This window comes from Ambystoma mexicanum, chromosome 12 (genome assembly GCF_040938575.1).
Source record: "Ambystoma mexicanum isolate Mex_15411 chromosome 12, UKY_AmexF1_1, whole genome shotgun sequence".
NCBI lineage: Eukaryota > Metazoa > Chordata > Amphibia > Caudata > Ambystomatidae > Ambystoma > Ambystoma mexicanum.
This window is the reverse complement of record NC_090936.1, coordinates 83,294,489-83,311,729: the sequence shown is the minus strand read 5'-3', so window position 1 is coordinate 83,311,729 and position 17,241 is coordinate 83,294,489. Positions and strand designations below refer to the sequence as shown.

At 51.9% G+C, this 17,241-nt stretch overlaps 1 protein-coding gene across 2 annotated transcripts in view; it reads right to left on the bottom strand.

The window, feature by feature from the left end:
• Positions 1–17,241, bottom strand: part of GSAP (gamma-secretase activating protein) — a 2,819,616-nt gene that overhangs the window by 669,556 nt on the left and 2,132,819 nt on the right. For both annotated transcript variants that reach the window (XM_069628052.1, XM_069628053.1), the window contains exon 25: positions 10,934–11,004. In XM_069628052.1, the coding sequence (XP_069484153.1) occupies positions 10,934–11,004 (71 nt within the window). The remainder of the gene's footprint in view (positions 1–10,933; positions 11,005–17,241) is intronic.

Sequence of the window (17,241 nt, the reverse complement as noted above, 5' to 3'; positions counted from 1 at the left end):
CCAGACCAAGTGTGGCGGCGTTAGGCCTGAGGAGATACACCTGGCTGGGGGTGTGAGACCAGCCATGTTTACTTAGAGTGATGGGGGGTGAGCGGCAGATGTTGATATGAGAACAGTTATACCGAATGGTGTCATAGTATCTCTGTGTTCTAGTTGAATGGTGGTGTAAGGAGAGAGTAAGCGTGGGGTGTGATATGCAGTATGCTCTTTCAAAGATTCCTTGCATTCCAAAACAAAATAAGCACGTCGCGCAATTCTGAGCGGTCAGGTCCGTTCTATGTGTTTTGGTTCACTTCCGCTCTATGCACTATTCACCCATACACTCATTTGTTCCATGCGTTCGTCCGCTCCACAACGTTTGTTCGTTCCATACATTTGTTCGCTCTCCACAAATTCGGTCACTCTCCACACGTTCGTTCGCTCTCCACACGTTCGTTCGCTCTCCACACGTTCGTTCGCTCTCCACACGTTCATTCGCTCTCCACACGTTCGTTCGCTCTCCACACACTCGTCCGCTCTCCACACACTCGTCCGCTCTCCACACACTCGTCCGCTCTCCGTAGCCTCGTTCGTTCTCTGCTCCATCGTTCGCTCTCCGTACACTCGTTCGCTCTCCACACCCTCGTTCGCTCTCCACACCCTCGTTCGCTCTCCACACCCTCGTTCGCTCTCCACATCCTCGTTCGCTCTCCGCACGCTCAGCCGCTCTCCGTACACTCGGCCGCTCTCCGCACACCTGGCCGCTCTCCGCACTAATCCGCTCTCCGCACATTCAGCCGCTCTCTGCACACTCAGCCGCTCTCCACTCTCAGCCGCTCTCCACTCTCAGCCGCTCTCCACTCTCAGCCGCTTTCCACACTCGGCCGCTCTCCACACTCGGCCGCTCCCACGCTCATTCGCTCTCCACGCTCCTTCGCTCTCCACGCTCCTTCGCTCTCCACGCTCCTTCGCTCTCCACGCTCATTCGCTCTGCACGGTCCTCCGCTCTGCACGGTCCTACGCTGTGCACGGTCCTCTGTTCTGGACACTCTTCAGCTCTCCACGCTCCTCCCCTCTCTGCACTCAACCTCTCTCTACACTCAACCTCTCTCTACACTCATGTGCTCTCCACATTCACCTGTCTTCCACATTCATTTGCTCTTCATATTCGTCCTCTCTTTACTCTCAGCTAACCTCCACACTCATCCGCGCTCCACACTCGTCCGCCGGCAGCGCTCCTCCTCCACGCTCATCTACACTCATCTATATTCATTTGGTCTCCTATTCAGCTCTCTCATCCTCCGCACTCATCCGCCCTCCTCATTCATCTGTTCTCGACATTCATCCGCTCTCGACACTCACCCGCTCTCGACACTCATCCGCTCTCGACACTCATCCGCTCTCGACACTCATCCGCTCTCGACACTCATCCGCCCTCGACATTCATCCGCTCTCCATACTCATCCGCTCTCCATACGCATCTGCTCTCAACATTCTTCGGCTTTCTGCACTCATCCGCTTTCTACACTCATCCGCTCTCCACACTAATCCGTTCCCCCCACTCAGTCGCTCCCCCACTTAGTCGCTCCCCCCACCGCTCTGCACACTCATCCGCTCTCCCCACTCAGTCGCTCCCCCCGCTCAGTCGTTCCCCCCATTCAGTCGCTCTCATGCTTCTCTGCTCTCCACGCGCCTCCGCTATCTACGCTCCTTCACTCTGCACGTTCCTCCGCTCTGCACGCTCTTCCGTTCTCCACGTGCCTCTGCTCTCTGCACATAGCCGCTCTCCACACTCGACGGCTCTCCACACTCTTCCATCCTCCACATTAATTTGCTCTTCAAATTCATCCGCTCTCCACACTCATCCGCTAATAGTATTCATCCTCCTACACTCATCTACAACTCATCTATACTTATCCACACTCATCCTTACTCATTCGCTCTCCCCACTCATCTGCTCACGTCCTCCACACTCACCCGCTCTCCACAGTCAGCCGCTCTCCACGCTTATCGGGTCTCCACGCTCATCCGCTCTCCACGCTCATCCGCTCTCCACGCTCCTCCGCTCTCTACACTCAACCGCTCTGTACATTCATGAGCTCTCCACATTCATCCGTCTTCCACATTCATTTGCTCTTCATCTTTGTCCGCTCTTTACACTCAACCGACCTACACACTCAGCTGCCTCCCACACTCATCCGCCAACAGCATTCATCCTCTACACTCATCTATACTCATCACAGTCATTCGTACTCCCCACTCGTCCAATCACGCCCTCCACACTCTTCTGCTCTCCACGCTCATCCGGTCTCAACGTTCATCCGCTCTCTGCACTTTCTACATTCCCAGTGATTTATTCCTATTGTCCACTTCACTGTTTTAGATCTCCATTACTCGTTTTAGTTCTGTTTGTCATTGTAGGTTACAGTCTGGTTAGTTTAGCTGTATTTTATTTATTTATTTATTTATTTATTTTGTGGTTTGCTGGGTCGGTGTTATTGTGATGATTGGTGTTGCTGGTTTGGAACTGGTTGGTTTTAGGGAAAGAGCCAGGTTTTTAGTAGTTTGCGGAATGCCGTTAAGTCCTTAGTTAGGCGGATGTGGGGAGGGAGCGAGTTCCATAGGGTTGGGGCCAAGGCTGAGAATGATACTCCGCCTAACCTGACTGAGTTTGTCTTGGGAATTACTAGGAGGCCGGCTGAGCTTGATCTAAGGGTGCGAGTGGGGTGATAAGATATTAACTTTTCTTGAAGATATTGCGGTCCAGTTTTATGTAGTGCTTGATGGGTGAGGCATAAGGTTTTGAAGGCCACTCTACAGGCTACTGGAAGCCAGTGCAGTGTCTTGAGGGCTGGGGATACGTGGTCTCTTGGACCGAGCGAGAGTAGGACTTTGGCCGCCGCGTTTTGTGCTCTTTGGAGTTTATTCAGTTGGTAGGCATGAATTCCGAGGTATAGGGGGTTTCCTTAGTCCAGTCTTGATATGACGATTGATTGGACCGCGGAAACTCTGTTGGGAAATGAGAGATATGTAAAGATGCGCCTAAGGTTTTTGAGGTGGTAGTGGCAGGACTTTGAGACATTGTTGACTTGGCGCGAGAGTGTTAGGTCGGAGTCAAGGGTGCATCCAAGATTTTTCACTGTGTTGGAGGGTGTCGGTGAGTTGCCCATGGCGGGTGGCCAGGGAAGTGGGTGTGGTAGAAGATCAGAGTTGCCGCAAACCATGATTTCTGTTTTGGATGGGTTTAACAAGAGGTGGCTTTGGGTCATCCAGCGTTCTATGTTCAGGAGGCAGGATGCAATATCAGGTCGGGAGTTGGGTTTTGCGTTCAGGATTTTTAGAATTAGTTGAGTGTCGTCGGCGTAATTGTAACACAGGATGTTGTGTGAACGAATTATTGGTGGGAGGGTGATCAGGTAGAGATTGAATAGGAGGGCGGATAGACATGCTCCTTGTGGGACTCCTGTGTCGACTGGTTGGGCTTGGGAGGTAAAGTCGGAGAGTGTCGTTATTTGGTGCCTGTCTTTGAGGAACGAAGCTATCCATTTAAGGGCGGTTCCACGAATCCCTAGGGAGTGGAGGCGGTCCAGGAGGATTGCATGATTGATCGTGTCAAAGGCGGCCGATAGGTCGAGAAGGATTAGTGCGGCGCATCCCGCAGAGTCGGCTGTCATTTTAAGGTCATCCCAGATCGAGGTTAGGGTGGTTTCAGTTCCATGACGGGTTCTGAATCCTGATTGGGCGGGGTCCAGGAGATTGTTGGCTTCAACAAAGGCATTTAGTTGGGAGTAGGCGGTTCGGTCAATGAGTTTGGCAAGGAACCTGGTGTTTGAGATAGGGCGGTAGTTTTTGGGCTCGAGAGGGGCGAGCGAAGGTTTTTTAATTAGAGGTTTGACGTGCACCAATTTGAATGCGTCTGGAAAGATACCGGCGGAAAGGGAGGCATTTATGATAGATCTTGTGTGTTCTCCTGCGCAGGTGGAGGCAAAGATTTCTTTTAGGGTTGTGGCTGGGCAGGGGTCCAATGGTGATCCAGATGGTTTGCGGGCAGATAGGAGTTTGAGAAATTGTTCTGGTGATATTGGACTGAAGGAATCGAACGTTGGTTGCGTAGAGGTCGCAGCTGATGGGCTGGCCAGTACGGGCGGAGGATTGCCAGGTGGCTGTAAGAGAGCCAGTTTGGTGGTTAGAGTTTTTGTCCTTTCGATAGCCGTGGAATAAAAGTGGAGGGAGAGAGAGTCACACAGTGATTGTGACGCGGTCGGGATGGTTGTGTTACAAGCCGGATTGGTGAATTCGGAGATAATTTTGTGAAGTTCTTTGCTTTGGTTTTTGCAGTTTAGGATTCGGGAGTTGTAGTGGGCCTTTTTTGCTTTCCGGATTTTGGCTTTGTACCGATACAGGTGTCGGGCTAAGGAGGTCTTGCTCTCATGGGTTTTCTCTTTCTGCCATTTGCGTTCTAGGTATTTGTATTGTCTTTTAGTGGTCTTCAGCTCAGGGGTGAACCATCTGGGGAAAGGGCCACGGCGGGTTGATGGTTTGCACAAGGGGGTGAGCCGCATCAGAGAGTCAGTCCCAGGGTATGGAGTCTATTTTTGGGGGCCACTATGACACCCGTGTTACTGCACTGAGAGTGCTGTGTAACCCACTTACCAAAAACACATGAAGCCCTATGGAGTAAAAGACCCCATAGCCCATAAAACACATTACAAAGTCAAAGGACATTCTCAAATCATGCCTAAGAGTGGGCGAAAAAGAGTCTCACTCTTAGCAGGAGAAAAAATTAAACCCCAAAAATCCAGCAAAGCTGCTGGGGGACTCACTAGGTTTGGGAAATTAGCCTATACAGAGAATTCTCCCTAACAGGGAGGGGTGAAGAACCTGCCCTCTTCCGTTGAGTCAAAAGATCTCTAGAAAGTGGAAGGTCTAAAGGGGTAAACCCTGCCAACTCCAGAAGATCTGGAAACTAAAACTGGCGGGGCAAGAACGGTCCAAATAGAATCATTGTCAGGTTGTGTGACATTATGAATTTCAGCAGAATTTTGTGAATCAATGGAAGAGGTGGGAAGGCATATAGTGCTAAATTTGACCAATCCAGATATAGAGCATCTCCCAAGGACTGAAGACCCTGACCTTGCCTTGACGCACATTTGCAGACAAAGTGTGTTGTGTTGATTGCAAAGAGGTCTACTGATGGATGGCCCCACTTCTGAAATATCAAGTGTGCTACTGATGGTTTCAGCTCCCATTCGTGTGGAGAAGACTGTAACCTGCTTAGTTTGTCCGCCGGGACGTTCCTCTTGCCCTCCAGATGGGACGCCAGCAAGAAAATGTGATTTTGAATGGGCCAATACCACATTTGTTCTGCTAGGAGACACAGCGGGTGGGAACGAGTCTCCCCTGCTCGATATAAACATTGCAGCGGTATTGTCAGCTTGAATTTTCACCACCTTTCCGTGAAGTGAGGAAAGAAAAGATTTACGAGAGCGAAAAATATGGCTCTTGGTTCTAGTACATTTATGTGGTCCTTCCTTTCCTGAGAGGACCAAAGACCATGAGCTGTTAAGCTTTGACAATGGGATCCCCAACCGTACTTTGAAGAGTCTGTTGTTATGACTATCTGGTGAGGGGGAGGTTGAAAGGGAGATCCGGGTATCAGGTTATCTGGGGAGTTCTACAGGCACAGAGAGTCTTGGACTTGGCTTGGAATTTGGATCTTTGTTTCCTGGGGATCCGAGAGCTGATTCCAGTTGAGAGCCAGATGCCACTTGGTCGTTCTCATATGGAGCCTTGCAAAGGGAACTAGGTTTATGCAAGAGGCCATGAGGCCCACGCGCCTTTGAAACCACCAAACTGTTAGTGACTGCTGAGTGGAGAACCGAACAATGGTTTGTTGAATTGTTTCCACTCTTTCCAAGAGTGGAAAGACTTTGTGCAGTGTAGTGTAGTGTCTATAACTGCTCCTAAGAATTGGATCCTTTGCGAGGGATTGAGTTGGCATTTTGTTACATTTATGGAGAACCCCAGGCTGAACAGAGTATGGCAAGTAAGTTGCAACTTCTGAAGCAATACCTCTGGAGACTGGACTTTGAGAAACCAGTCATCTAGGTAGGGATATAGATGGACTGTCTGCAACCCAAGGAAGGCTACTACTGACCCCAGAACCTTTGTGAAAACCCTGGCGGCAGAATTTAGCCTGAACGGTAGACATGTGAACTGGTAGTGAGACTTTCCTATTGTGAATCTAAGAAACGGATGGTGGAGTTTGTAGATGGGGATGTGAAAATACACATTCTGTAGGTCTACCAATGCCATTCAATTGTTTGGATGTAGGGAAGCCAGATGATGTATTCTTGGGTGTATACCTTCTCTTTTTGGAAGAGTAGTACGATTTAGGAGAAGTGGAGGAACCACTGTTGCCTTGTATACATGGTTTAAATGCCTTGACATTTTGGTGATATGGTTGTTTCACCGAGATGGAGCTGAGATTTTTAGCTGCTGTGACACTGGCCTTACATTTCTGTAGGACCTCATCTGTAGATGGGTCAAACATTGTTTTGCCATCGAATGGAAGGTCAAGCACCTTCTCCTGAATATCCTGGCGAAGGGAAGAGGAAGACAGATAAGCATGTCTCTGCATACAGACTGCACTGGTAACTGTTCTAGCAGTTGTGTCAGTTAGATGTTTAACTACTTGAAGTTGTTGCATAGCAGCTTTTCTGCCTTCAGAGATCCAGAAAGAGAACTTGTCTGAGGCATCCAGAGGTAGCATGTCAGTGAAGCGCTCTAGATTCTCCCAGTTAATGATATTACATCCTACCAGAACTGTAGCAGTGTTAATCTGCCTAAGTTGTAAGGTAGAGGTGGTCTAAGACTTCTTACCTTGGGTCTCCCAAGCTTCTGCATTTTTGTCCAGCACTGAAGCTGGTGAAGGAGAAGAGTTTCGGCCCTTTGTGCCTGTGTTTCCAGCTTATCCTTTGGGAGGATTTCAAGAGTTTGCATGGCTTTAGTGACAAAGCCATGGAACACTTTAGAGGGTGAATGAGTGGTGTCCTCCTCTGAATTTGAGTCAGTGTCCATTGACATTCTTTGTTTTTCGGGTGGAGGAACAGGGTCCACATTGTCCACTGGTACCGGAAAAGGGCTTGAAGTATGGTCAACTGGAAATGATCCCTGCGGTAGTACTGGTGACATTTTGTCCTTGATGCGTTGAACCAGGACTTTGAGGAAGGGCTCAGAAAGCATAGTTTCCAACACAGTGTTAGTGATGTCGTTTGCCATTTGGGAAGGGCTAGGTAAAGGTTCCTCCAAGGTAATAGAAGTAGAAGAATCAACCCTATAAAGCATTTGGTTAGGTTTGAAAATGTTCTACACCACTGGTCTAGGTACCTGAATGTTGGTTAGAACCAATTGGGGTGCAGGTTGTGATGGCCCCAGTGCAGGATGGCCCAAATTGTCCTCAGACTGAGGAGAAAATTGAGGTAAAATGTGAGGAGTATGAGCTCTCACAGGAGTGTTGAACAATTATTCTGGTGGAACAGTAAAAAATGTTGAAGCGTCAAAGTCTTCCGAGTCAGAAATTACAGTTAAATTGTCTTTCTGGCTTTCCAGTACCGAGCCTGAGACAGAAGGCACGGGAGATTTCTTCCGTTTGTATTTTCGCCGAGAATCCGGTACCGGACTAGCTCTTGAATGAGAGTGCTTATGCCTCTTAGGAGAGGACTTTATGTGCAGAAACCGACTTGGTTTTGTTCGGTACAGGGGAATCGGAATGGACTGACTCAACCCCGAGGCGCAAGCCTCTTTGCACGTACCCTTGCCTGTTCAGTGTAGCAAGGCAATAGAGGGTGTTGCCGGTACTGTTGCTATTTTATCTGGAGTAAATAACTCTTCCGGTGGTTCTTCTATACCCTTTCCCACCTGATGGTACTAACACTTTCGCACCTGGAGGTACTAGTGCTTTCCCACCCAGAGGTACTTTCAGGTGAATGGGCCGGGAGTTACCACCTGAACAGTCCCGTGAAGACTCCGGTACTGAAGAGGCAGTCTTCCCTTTGTTACAGACAGACGGTGCTGAAACTAGTACCTCGCCTGAAGGTATAGTTCCCCTCTTACCGACATTGGCCTCCCTCCTGTTGCGAAGAAGTCCCCGGTCGCCTTCGGTACCGGTCCCAGCTCGGACATGGAGAGAAGGTGAGTCTGCAGAGACCTCGGGTGATTTCCACAGCAAAATATGCAGGTACTCACCGGGCGATGTATACCCAGACAGTGGACACAGGCATGGTGAGGGTCGGCAGCTGAAAATTGCTTCCGGCAATGGATGCACTGCTTGAAGCCTGTGGCATACGGCATGCGTAGAGGGAGGCACTGTCATGCCCGCGCCGCTGGCGCACGCATTGGCAACCATCATGGACTACTTGGTACTCATTTATCCTCCTAATACTCCTTGAACAACTCCTTTTCACGCCTTGGTCTTTTATTTCCATTTGCTCAACTTTGGTTCTTTCTTATTTTATTCAATTAACTACATTTACCATAATGCACCTGGCTGCAGTCCTCAATTCCTGGCTATTCTCATTCATCGTTATTGGGACCACAATCCCCAGAAGCCCTTGCGGCCAGTGCTGCTTCCACCTGCTCAGGACCAGAGAGGGAGGAGGCAGATTGTCTTCAGGTGTGCTGCTTCAGGTGCTGTCAATTAGCCTGCCTCAGAACAGGGCATGGCTGTATATAAGCAGCTGCCTGCAGGAGCACAGTGTCTTGCATCTTGAGTTCTCCCCGTTCCTGTTTGCCTTGACCCTTTACTTTGTATGCTGTTCCTGTTGCTGCATTATCCTGTTTTGTTCCAGTGCCCTTTCCGGGCTCCCTGCCTTGCAGCCTATCACGCTCCGCTGCCTTCTACCTACAGCCCTTGTCCTCTGGGCTTCCTGCCTTGCAGCCTATTACTGTCCTCTGCAGCCCTCTACAGTCAGCGACCCTGCTCCTCTGGGCTCACTCCTAGCTGCCCTGCTCCTCTGGGCTCCTTGCCCTGCAGCCTGCCTCACTCCGGCTGCCTACCGTCCTTGTCGTCTGGGCTCCCTGCTCTGCAGCCTGCTTCACTCCGGCTGCCTACAGTCCTAGTCCTCTGCTGCCCGCCTTGCAGCCTGCCTCACTCCGGGCTGCCTACAATCCTTGTCCTCTGGGCTCCCTGCCCTGCAGCCTGCCTCACTCCGGCTGCCTACCGTCCTTGTCCTCTGGGCTCCCTGCCCTGCAGCCTGCCTCACTCCGGCTGCCTACAGCCCTTGTCCTCTGGGCTCCCTACCGTGCAGCTTGCAACCTTCTGCTGTCTCCAAGCCCTTGTTCCCTGGGCTACTTACCTTGCAGCCTGCACCTCTTCGCTGCCTACAGCCCTGCTCCTCTGGGCTCCCTACCTAGCGGCCCTATTCTTTTGGGCTCTCTGTCTGTCGCCTACTACTAATCTCTCTCTGTCCTGTTCTTCTGGACTCCCTGCCTTTCAGCCTACTACAGTCCTCCGCAGTCCAATACAGTTTGCCTGCACCTAGTGCCACTCTTGACTGCAGACCTGCTTCCTACTTTGTAGCCTTCTGTTTTCCTGACTGCTGCTCCTTGTTCTCTTCCTTGAGTCCTCTGTACTCCACCTTAGGTTATCTATTTCAGTCTAACTGCCTTTCCTTCATTTCCTTCTGCTAGATTGCTCATTGACTTCCTTTTCGCTGGATATTTCTGTTCTTGTCTTCTCATGTGTCTTATGTAATCCCTTTGTACAGAGCTTACCTTTGGTTTCCGGCAGGCAACCTCTGCCCCTTCCTTTGTTGCGTATTCAGTGTTAGACACCCACTGCTGTTGTTCCCAGCCATGAGCATACAGCGTGGGCCTCTGTTATAGCAATCTGTGCAGAAGGCTGGAGTTTCCCAAGGTTCGTGGAACACTCTTCCCCATTTCAGCATACACCCCAAGAGGGAATCCAGTTTGTTTGTACCTTTGTATCTTTTGCCCCTTTTGGCTCATAGCTACTGTTTCCTACTCTTCTTTCTTGTTGAACTTCCTGCTGTGTGTGCTTATCTGCTACGTTACCTCAGCACAGCCACCCAAACCCTACTTGGGTACCCTGTGACACTCTTGACAGAGTGCCATTCCTGACAGGCACTGCAAATAGAAAAAATAAAATAAAGAACCCATCACTAGGAAAAAAGGGATGGACAGCCAAAGGAACGCCCAGAAAAGGGAGTCGCAGCGCAGCAAAAAAAATTCGGACCCACCCAGTAGGCGAAAAACAGGAACTGGGTGTGGACCGTTGGTGACGTAAGGATAAGGTATGGGCCCGGCATGCGGAGAGACGCACGTGTGACATAGGCCCTTCCCCTTCTAAAACTCTTAAAGTGACAGCTATCTTTTTCAGCCAGCTTTTCAGGCCTGTGTGCGGGTGCAGGTGTTCCCAACCAGTTGGGAAGGAGGGAGAGCCAGGACGACAGAGAAATAAGTTTGTATTGAACTTTACAAATATTTATTATTTGGGGACCGATTTGAAATCTATTGGCAAATTTAGGATACAATCAAGTTTCATGAAAAAGTAGCTGATGAACGTGTATGATCTTTAGTCTTCTGAATGCATAGTTAATGGATAAAATACACGTGTATCAGATCATAACATCTGAAGATTTTGTATTTCAAATAAAAAGGAAACAACAAAAAAGAAAACACTTCAATATAACCTTTTGCAAGTTGAGGAATATTGTCACTATACTGGAGGGAGCAGTCATTTATGTTTTGTTGCAGTCATGCAGTTTCCCATTACCTCCCTCCATTCTACATTTCAATTGTGCTCTCACTATCTGCCACTTTATGTATCCTTAGCTGCTTAGATAGACAAAGTTTCTATGGTCAGGATTTTCTGATCGAGATGGTTAATAAAGAAACACAAATATAAATGTCCTACTGAAATAAAGCAACTTACAAACAAAAAACAGAGGAACCTAGGCAATATTTCTTCCAAACGGTTTCCATTACCAATAAAAATTGTTTCAGCTGAAAGAGAAAGAAGAAAAATATATGTTGAGGTTTATTGGAACCGACATTTTATAATAGCGTACTGCAATGCTCTGCACAATTTGCATGCAGAATCAGAATTTAATTTGCAGCTTTTCTGTATCCTGTCAAACATCTTTCTGCATCTTTCAAATTCAGTAAATGGCAGTGGGCCTCCAGTTATGGGAAGCGAGGAACAAGTTACTTACCTGTAACTGTTGTTCTCCAGCATGGGTCTGGCATGGATTCACATGCTCATGAATATTCCCCGTCGTCAGGCTGGGAATCCTCGGTAAAGAAAAAATCAGTATCAGTTTCGTTTCTGATTTGTCTTTCTTAGTAGTAACCAATCACTGATCTCTGGGTCATACTGCCCCCAGCCAATGACTGCCCTCTCCTTAAGCCCCGCCTCTGGCAGCCATCCTCAGATTTGGTAGCACACAAAGTGGCAGTATGACCAAGTGAAGAGCCGCAGAGGGGTAGGTGGGAGGGTTGGCATGTGAATCCATGCCAGACCCATGCTGGAGAACAACAGTTACAGGTAAGTAACTTGTTCCTTCTCCAGCATGGGGTCTGGCATGAATTCACATGCTCATGAATAAAAGAATGCATAGCAGTATACACATGCACAACCACGGGAGGTGGCAAAGGCTCAACATTAAGCATTACATCCAAAACTCAACATTAAGCAATTCATACCTCCTCACCAGGCTCACCTTAGGCGAACAGGTTGCGCAGCACTACTTGGCCGACCCTGGACTCCTCCCTGGAGTCCTGATCGACGCAGTAGAATCTTGTAAAGGTGTGCGTCGACCTCCACATAGCAGCCCTGCAGATGTCCAGCAGGGGCACACCAGACAGGAATGCCGTGGTAGCAGCGATCGCTCTGGTCGAATGGGCTCTCGGACTGCCGGGCAGCGGTCGGTTTGCCAACCGGTGACAGTGCATGATGCAGCCGGAGAGCCACCTGGAAATGGAAGTCTTTGAGAGAGCCTTCCCTTGATTCACAGACCCCAAGTTCACAAACAGTTGTGACGTCTTCCGAAAACTCTTTGTGCGGTCCACGTAGAACTTCAGCGCTCTAGCTACATCCAGCGAGTGCAAAGTCCTCTCGGCCGACGTCGACGGGAAGAAAACTGGTAACACCAAGGGCTCGTTGAGGTGGAAGTCCGACGGCACCTTGGGCATGAAGCAGGGGTGCGTCCTCAGCACCACCCTTGTGTCATGAACCGCGGGAACGATCGGAATAGTCCCTTCATAAATTCCTTCACCAGGCGATGAGACCACAAGGATGCCCGTCCCGTAGTCATGGTATATCGGGAGATGGCAGCCAGATGTATTTTGATGGAGGCATGTGCCAGTCCAGCTTTGGCCAGCCACAGTAGGTACGGCAGTACTTGAGGGGCCGTAATCCGCAGAGGGTTAATCTTCTGTGCATGGCACCAGACAGAGAACCTCTTCCATTTATGACCGTAACACCTGAGAGTTGAGGACGCCCTGGCTTTTGCAAGAACCTCTCTGCAATCAGCCGGTATATCGTACCCTCCAAACTCTAGTGCTGCAGGAGCCAGGCCTGCAAGTTCAGCGACTGCGGGTCGTGATGGAGAATGGCGCCTCCTTCTCTGGAGAGAAGATCCGCGTCCGCCGACAGCTTGACTAACGGGGACGTTGACAAGTCCAGAAGGTCCGGGAACCAGATCTGCCTTGGCCACGCCAGTGCGACGAGGATCATTCTGCACCTGGACTTCTTGAGCTGGTTGATGAGGCGGAGCAGCATCAGCAACGGAGGGAACACGTTTAGAAACAGGCAGTCCCAGGGGAACGAGAAATCATCGCCCATGCTCCTCGGCTGTGGGAACCTGCTGGCCAACCTCTGGCACTTGGAGTTCGTCGCCATCGCGAACAGGTCAATCTGGGGTTTGCCCCATCGTTGGAAGAGCCGATCCACCTGGTCCTGGCGTAGTTCCCACTCGTGGCACGAGCGCAGCTCCCTGCTGAGTGAGTCGGCAATGGTGTTTTTTATTCCTGCCAAGTGGAAGGGAACTAGAAACATCGCTCGGCAACGGCCCAGTGTCACAGATCCTGGGCCTCCTTGGATAGGGCTGGGGATCTGGTGCCCCCTTGCTTCCGTATGTAGAACATCGTGGTGGTGTTGTTGGTGAAGATCCTCACCACTTTGTCCTTGAGGGACAGAAGGAACGACTTGAGCGCCCAGAACACTGCTCGGAGCTCCAGAATGTTGATGTGGAGGGACCTCTCCTCCAGGAGCCAAAGGCCCCTTGCGTGGAGATCTCTGGTGTGGGCCCCCCAACCCTCCAGAGAGGCGTCCGTTGTCACCGTCTCCTGAAACGCCGGGGTTTGAAAGTCCGTGCCTGTAGTGAGGTGAGCATGGGTGCCCCTCGGATCCTGTCCTCGAAGCAGCCCGTCGCCTGAAACCAGTAGGCGTCGAGGAACTCCTGTAGCGGACGCATCCGAAGTCTGCAAATGGGTACAAGATAGATGCATGAGGACATCATCCCGAGAAGGGACTTGATGGACCTCACCCTGGCCACGTCCGTGGCTAACAGGCGCTGCACCTTGCCCAGGATGGTCTTGGTCCTCTCCTCTGACGGGGAGGCCAGTTGCCCCACTGTATCGAGCTTCGCTCCCAGAAACAGTGCTACTTGCGATGGAACCAGGTGGGATTTGGGGCAGTTGATGGCGAACCCCAGTTCCGTGAGCAACCGGACGGTCCTCGCTGTGTGTTCCACGGCGAGTTCCCTTGTCCTTGCCCAGATTAGCCAGTCGTCCAGGTAGGGGTAGACGTGGATCCCCTGCAGGCGCAGCCGCGCCGCCACTGGTGCCAGGCACTTGGTGAATACCCTGGGTGCCGACTTTAATCCGAACGGTAGGGCTCTGAATTGGTAGTGGCGTCCCTGAACCACAAACCTGAGAAACTTCCTGTGTCCTTTTAGAATGGGGATGTGGAAGTAAGCATCCTCCATGTCCAACGACGATAGGAAGTCGCCTTCCTCCAGCTGTCCCAGCACGTGCTGGAGGGTTACCATCCTGAATTTCTGCGCTTTGATGTATTTGTTTAACCGACGCAGGTCCAGGATGGGGCGCCAACCGCCTGTCTTCTTTTTGACGAGGAAGTAACTTGAGTACACTCCGGAGCTCCGGAGCCTCCTGGGGACGAGCTCGATGGCACCTTTCTTGAACATCGCCCTTACCTCCAACAGCAGTTGAGGGACGTGATTCTCCTTCCTGGCCACGGGAGGAATGCGAGGGCACTTCTTTTGGAATTCCGGTGAGTGCCCGTTGGCCAGGGTGTCCAACACCCAACGGTCGGTGGAGATGGACTCCCACACGCTGACGAACTTCGTCAGCCGGCCTCCCACCGGGGTGCTTCGGTGGGGGCCCGACAACACGGCCGGGTCAGTCTTGCTTGGAGACGGCCTTGCCGCCTTGGCCTCCTTGGCGACAACGGCGGGATCCCCCTTGCTTGCCGCGACCTCTGTAGGCCTCTTGGGAAGAGGAGCGGGCCGCCTGGCGGTAAGTGGTGGAGCCACCGCTGGATCCTTTGGAGGCACCCTGTCTGCCTCCGGAGCTCCAAAAGGAGCTCCGAAAGGGCCGTCGCTGTTGAAGCACCCCTAGGGCCCGGGCCGTCTCCGAGTCGGTCTTGATGGCCTGTAGAGACTTGTCCACCGCCTTACCAAAAAGGTTGTTGCCGTCGAACTGCATGTCCAACACTCTGGTCTGGACGTCCTGGCGAAAGTCTGTCGCCTTGAGCCATCCTCGTCGTCGGAGGCAAACTCTGTTGCCCAGTTGGCGAAATCCGGTATTGGCAATGTCCGTTGCCACCGTTATGGCGTGATCCGATGCCACCTTGCCTTCCTGCAGAATTTCTAGGGCTTCCGCCCTCTTGTCGTCAGGCAGGAAGTCTAGCAGGGGAGCTATCTTGAACCAGAGTCCCTGTCGTAGCGGGCCACTATAGCTAAGGCATTGGCCGCCTTAATCGTCGTCGCCGCCGACGAGATGACTCGTCGTCCCATGGAGTCAAACTTCTTGCCCTCGCTGTCCGGCGGGGAAGTGGAAGTTGAAGCCGTCGCACCCGCCGCTTTCTTCTTAGCCACTGCCGAGACGACAGAGTCCGGCGTGGGCTGGGCCCTGAGGCACAAGGGGGCGGCATCGGGGACTCTGTACTTCTCGTACCTGTCCCTCTTGGCGGGCGTCGTGGAAGGGTTCTTGAGGACGGCAAGCCCCTCGTCCCAGATGTCGTCGAGCAAAGGCACCACGAGGACCGTCTTCCTCTTGGCCTCTCGTCGCTGGTAAAGAAACCCTTCCTTTCTTTGTTCTTCTTTGTTCTTCAGGGCAGAGCTGGAAGAGCTCGGATGCCCTGGTTATCATGGCGTGGAAGGAGCCAATTTCGTCGGCTGGAGCAGCCTGCGGGGGGGTGATGACGGGATGTCCGCTGTGTCATCGCCGCCGTCGTCGTCCGTCCCTGTCGCTGTATCCGTCGCCGTATCCTCTCTAGGGTCCGGCGAGGGGCACAGGCCTCACGGGCACGAAGGGCGGGGAGAGAAGGACTCACCTCCGCTTGTTCGGTGGGTTTCCCGACAGGCCTGGTTCTGGATTCTCCGTCGGGGTCCGTGGTAATCTCATCCTTATCTCAGTAAATAAGGATTGGATCGCCAACAAAATGGCCGCCGAGCTATCCTGGGGCTCGGGTAATGGCTGCGACGGACGGGATGGCCGCTCCACTGGGCCCTCTTCGTCGCCATCGTCGCTATCTTCGATCACATCAGCGGGGACCGCCCCCTGGGATCAAACCTTCTCGAACCTCTCGTTGAGGCCTATGAACCTCTCGTTGAGGCCCTTCTCGGTTTCCACCAGCTCCTCCTCAGAGGCTGATTCCGAGTCTGTAAAGGCCACCGCCCCCCGCCTCTTTTTCCGCCGGGGACTTCACAGGGGTCTTAACGATGGGCTGGAAAGAGGATTCCCTCCGCGGTGGCAGGGATACTCGGGGACCAGAGGCCGTTTCCACTGGCGTAGTCTCAGCCGGCTTCGCCAGGGTCGCAGCGACCACTTCGATAGAGGCCTTTGCCGGCTGGATCAAAGCCCTCACCACCTTAGGTGCGTCCTGGGCCTTCGCCTTGGGGGGAGGGTCAGTGCCTCGCTCCCCCTTCAAGATCGACCGGGGCCGCTCCAGCAGCTTACCCAGGTTCTCGGACTTCCTCTTCCCCGAACCAGAGCGCTGACTCGTGGTTCAACGTGCAGGGGAAGTCGCGCCCTGCCTGGCAACCGAAGAGCCCGACCTTTCAGCGCTCCCGGTGCCCGCGGACTTGCGGTGCTTGGCCTTCTGTTGGGCCCCCGTCGCTGGGGCACCCTCAGAGGACTTAGAAGCCCGCTCAGACTTTTTCTTCACCTTCTCACATGCTGTGCCCTTCTCCAGCCAGGCGGTGAGGCGGGACCGACGATCTTGTTTGGTCCGTTCCGAAAGGTTCTTGCAGAACGGACAGTCCTTCTCCACGTGCGTCTTGTCCTCATGAAGGCAGTAGAGACATCGCGAATGCTCGTCCTCCTTGAAAACGTTTTGTAATCCGCATCCAGGGCAGCACCTGAATAGCTTGGATCCGGGCGTCGAGCTTCCCTTGTACTGGGCCATGTCCGTTAAGGAAGGCCGCAGATCTTCCGGAATCCTCCAAGAAGCGTAAACTCGACGGAAATTTCACCATTGAGGGTTGTAGAAGAATTCCGAAACGGGTCCCCGTTATCGGAAGTAGAAACGGTGGAGCTTGAGGCTCAATTAAACCGAAAAAATTAGAAAATCTCCTGAAAAAGCGCGAAAACGCAGCAAAAACTCGAGAGCTAAAGCACGAGGACTGCCAACACTTGAGCGTGCGGTAAAAATCTGAGGATGGCTGCCAGAGGCGGGGCTTAGGGAGAGGGCAGTCATTGGCTGGGGGCAGTATGACCCAGAGATCAGTGATTGGTTACTACTAAGAAAGACAGATCAGAAACGAAACTGATACTGATTTTTTTCTTTACCGAAGATTCCCAGCCTAACGACGGGGAATATTCATGAGCATGTGAATCCATGCCAGACCCAATGCTGGAGAATTTATAGTACTTCCCAAATGTTGTTCTTCGCACATACCATTTCATTTACGAGAGTGGGGGTGTAAGTGTGGGGGTGTAAAGACTGGAGGGGGTTCTCTGTACTTCTGCCTACTATATAGTTGGGGTAGAAGCACA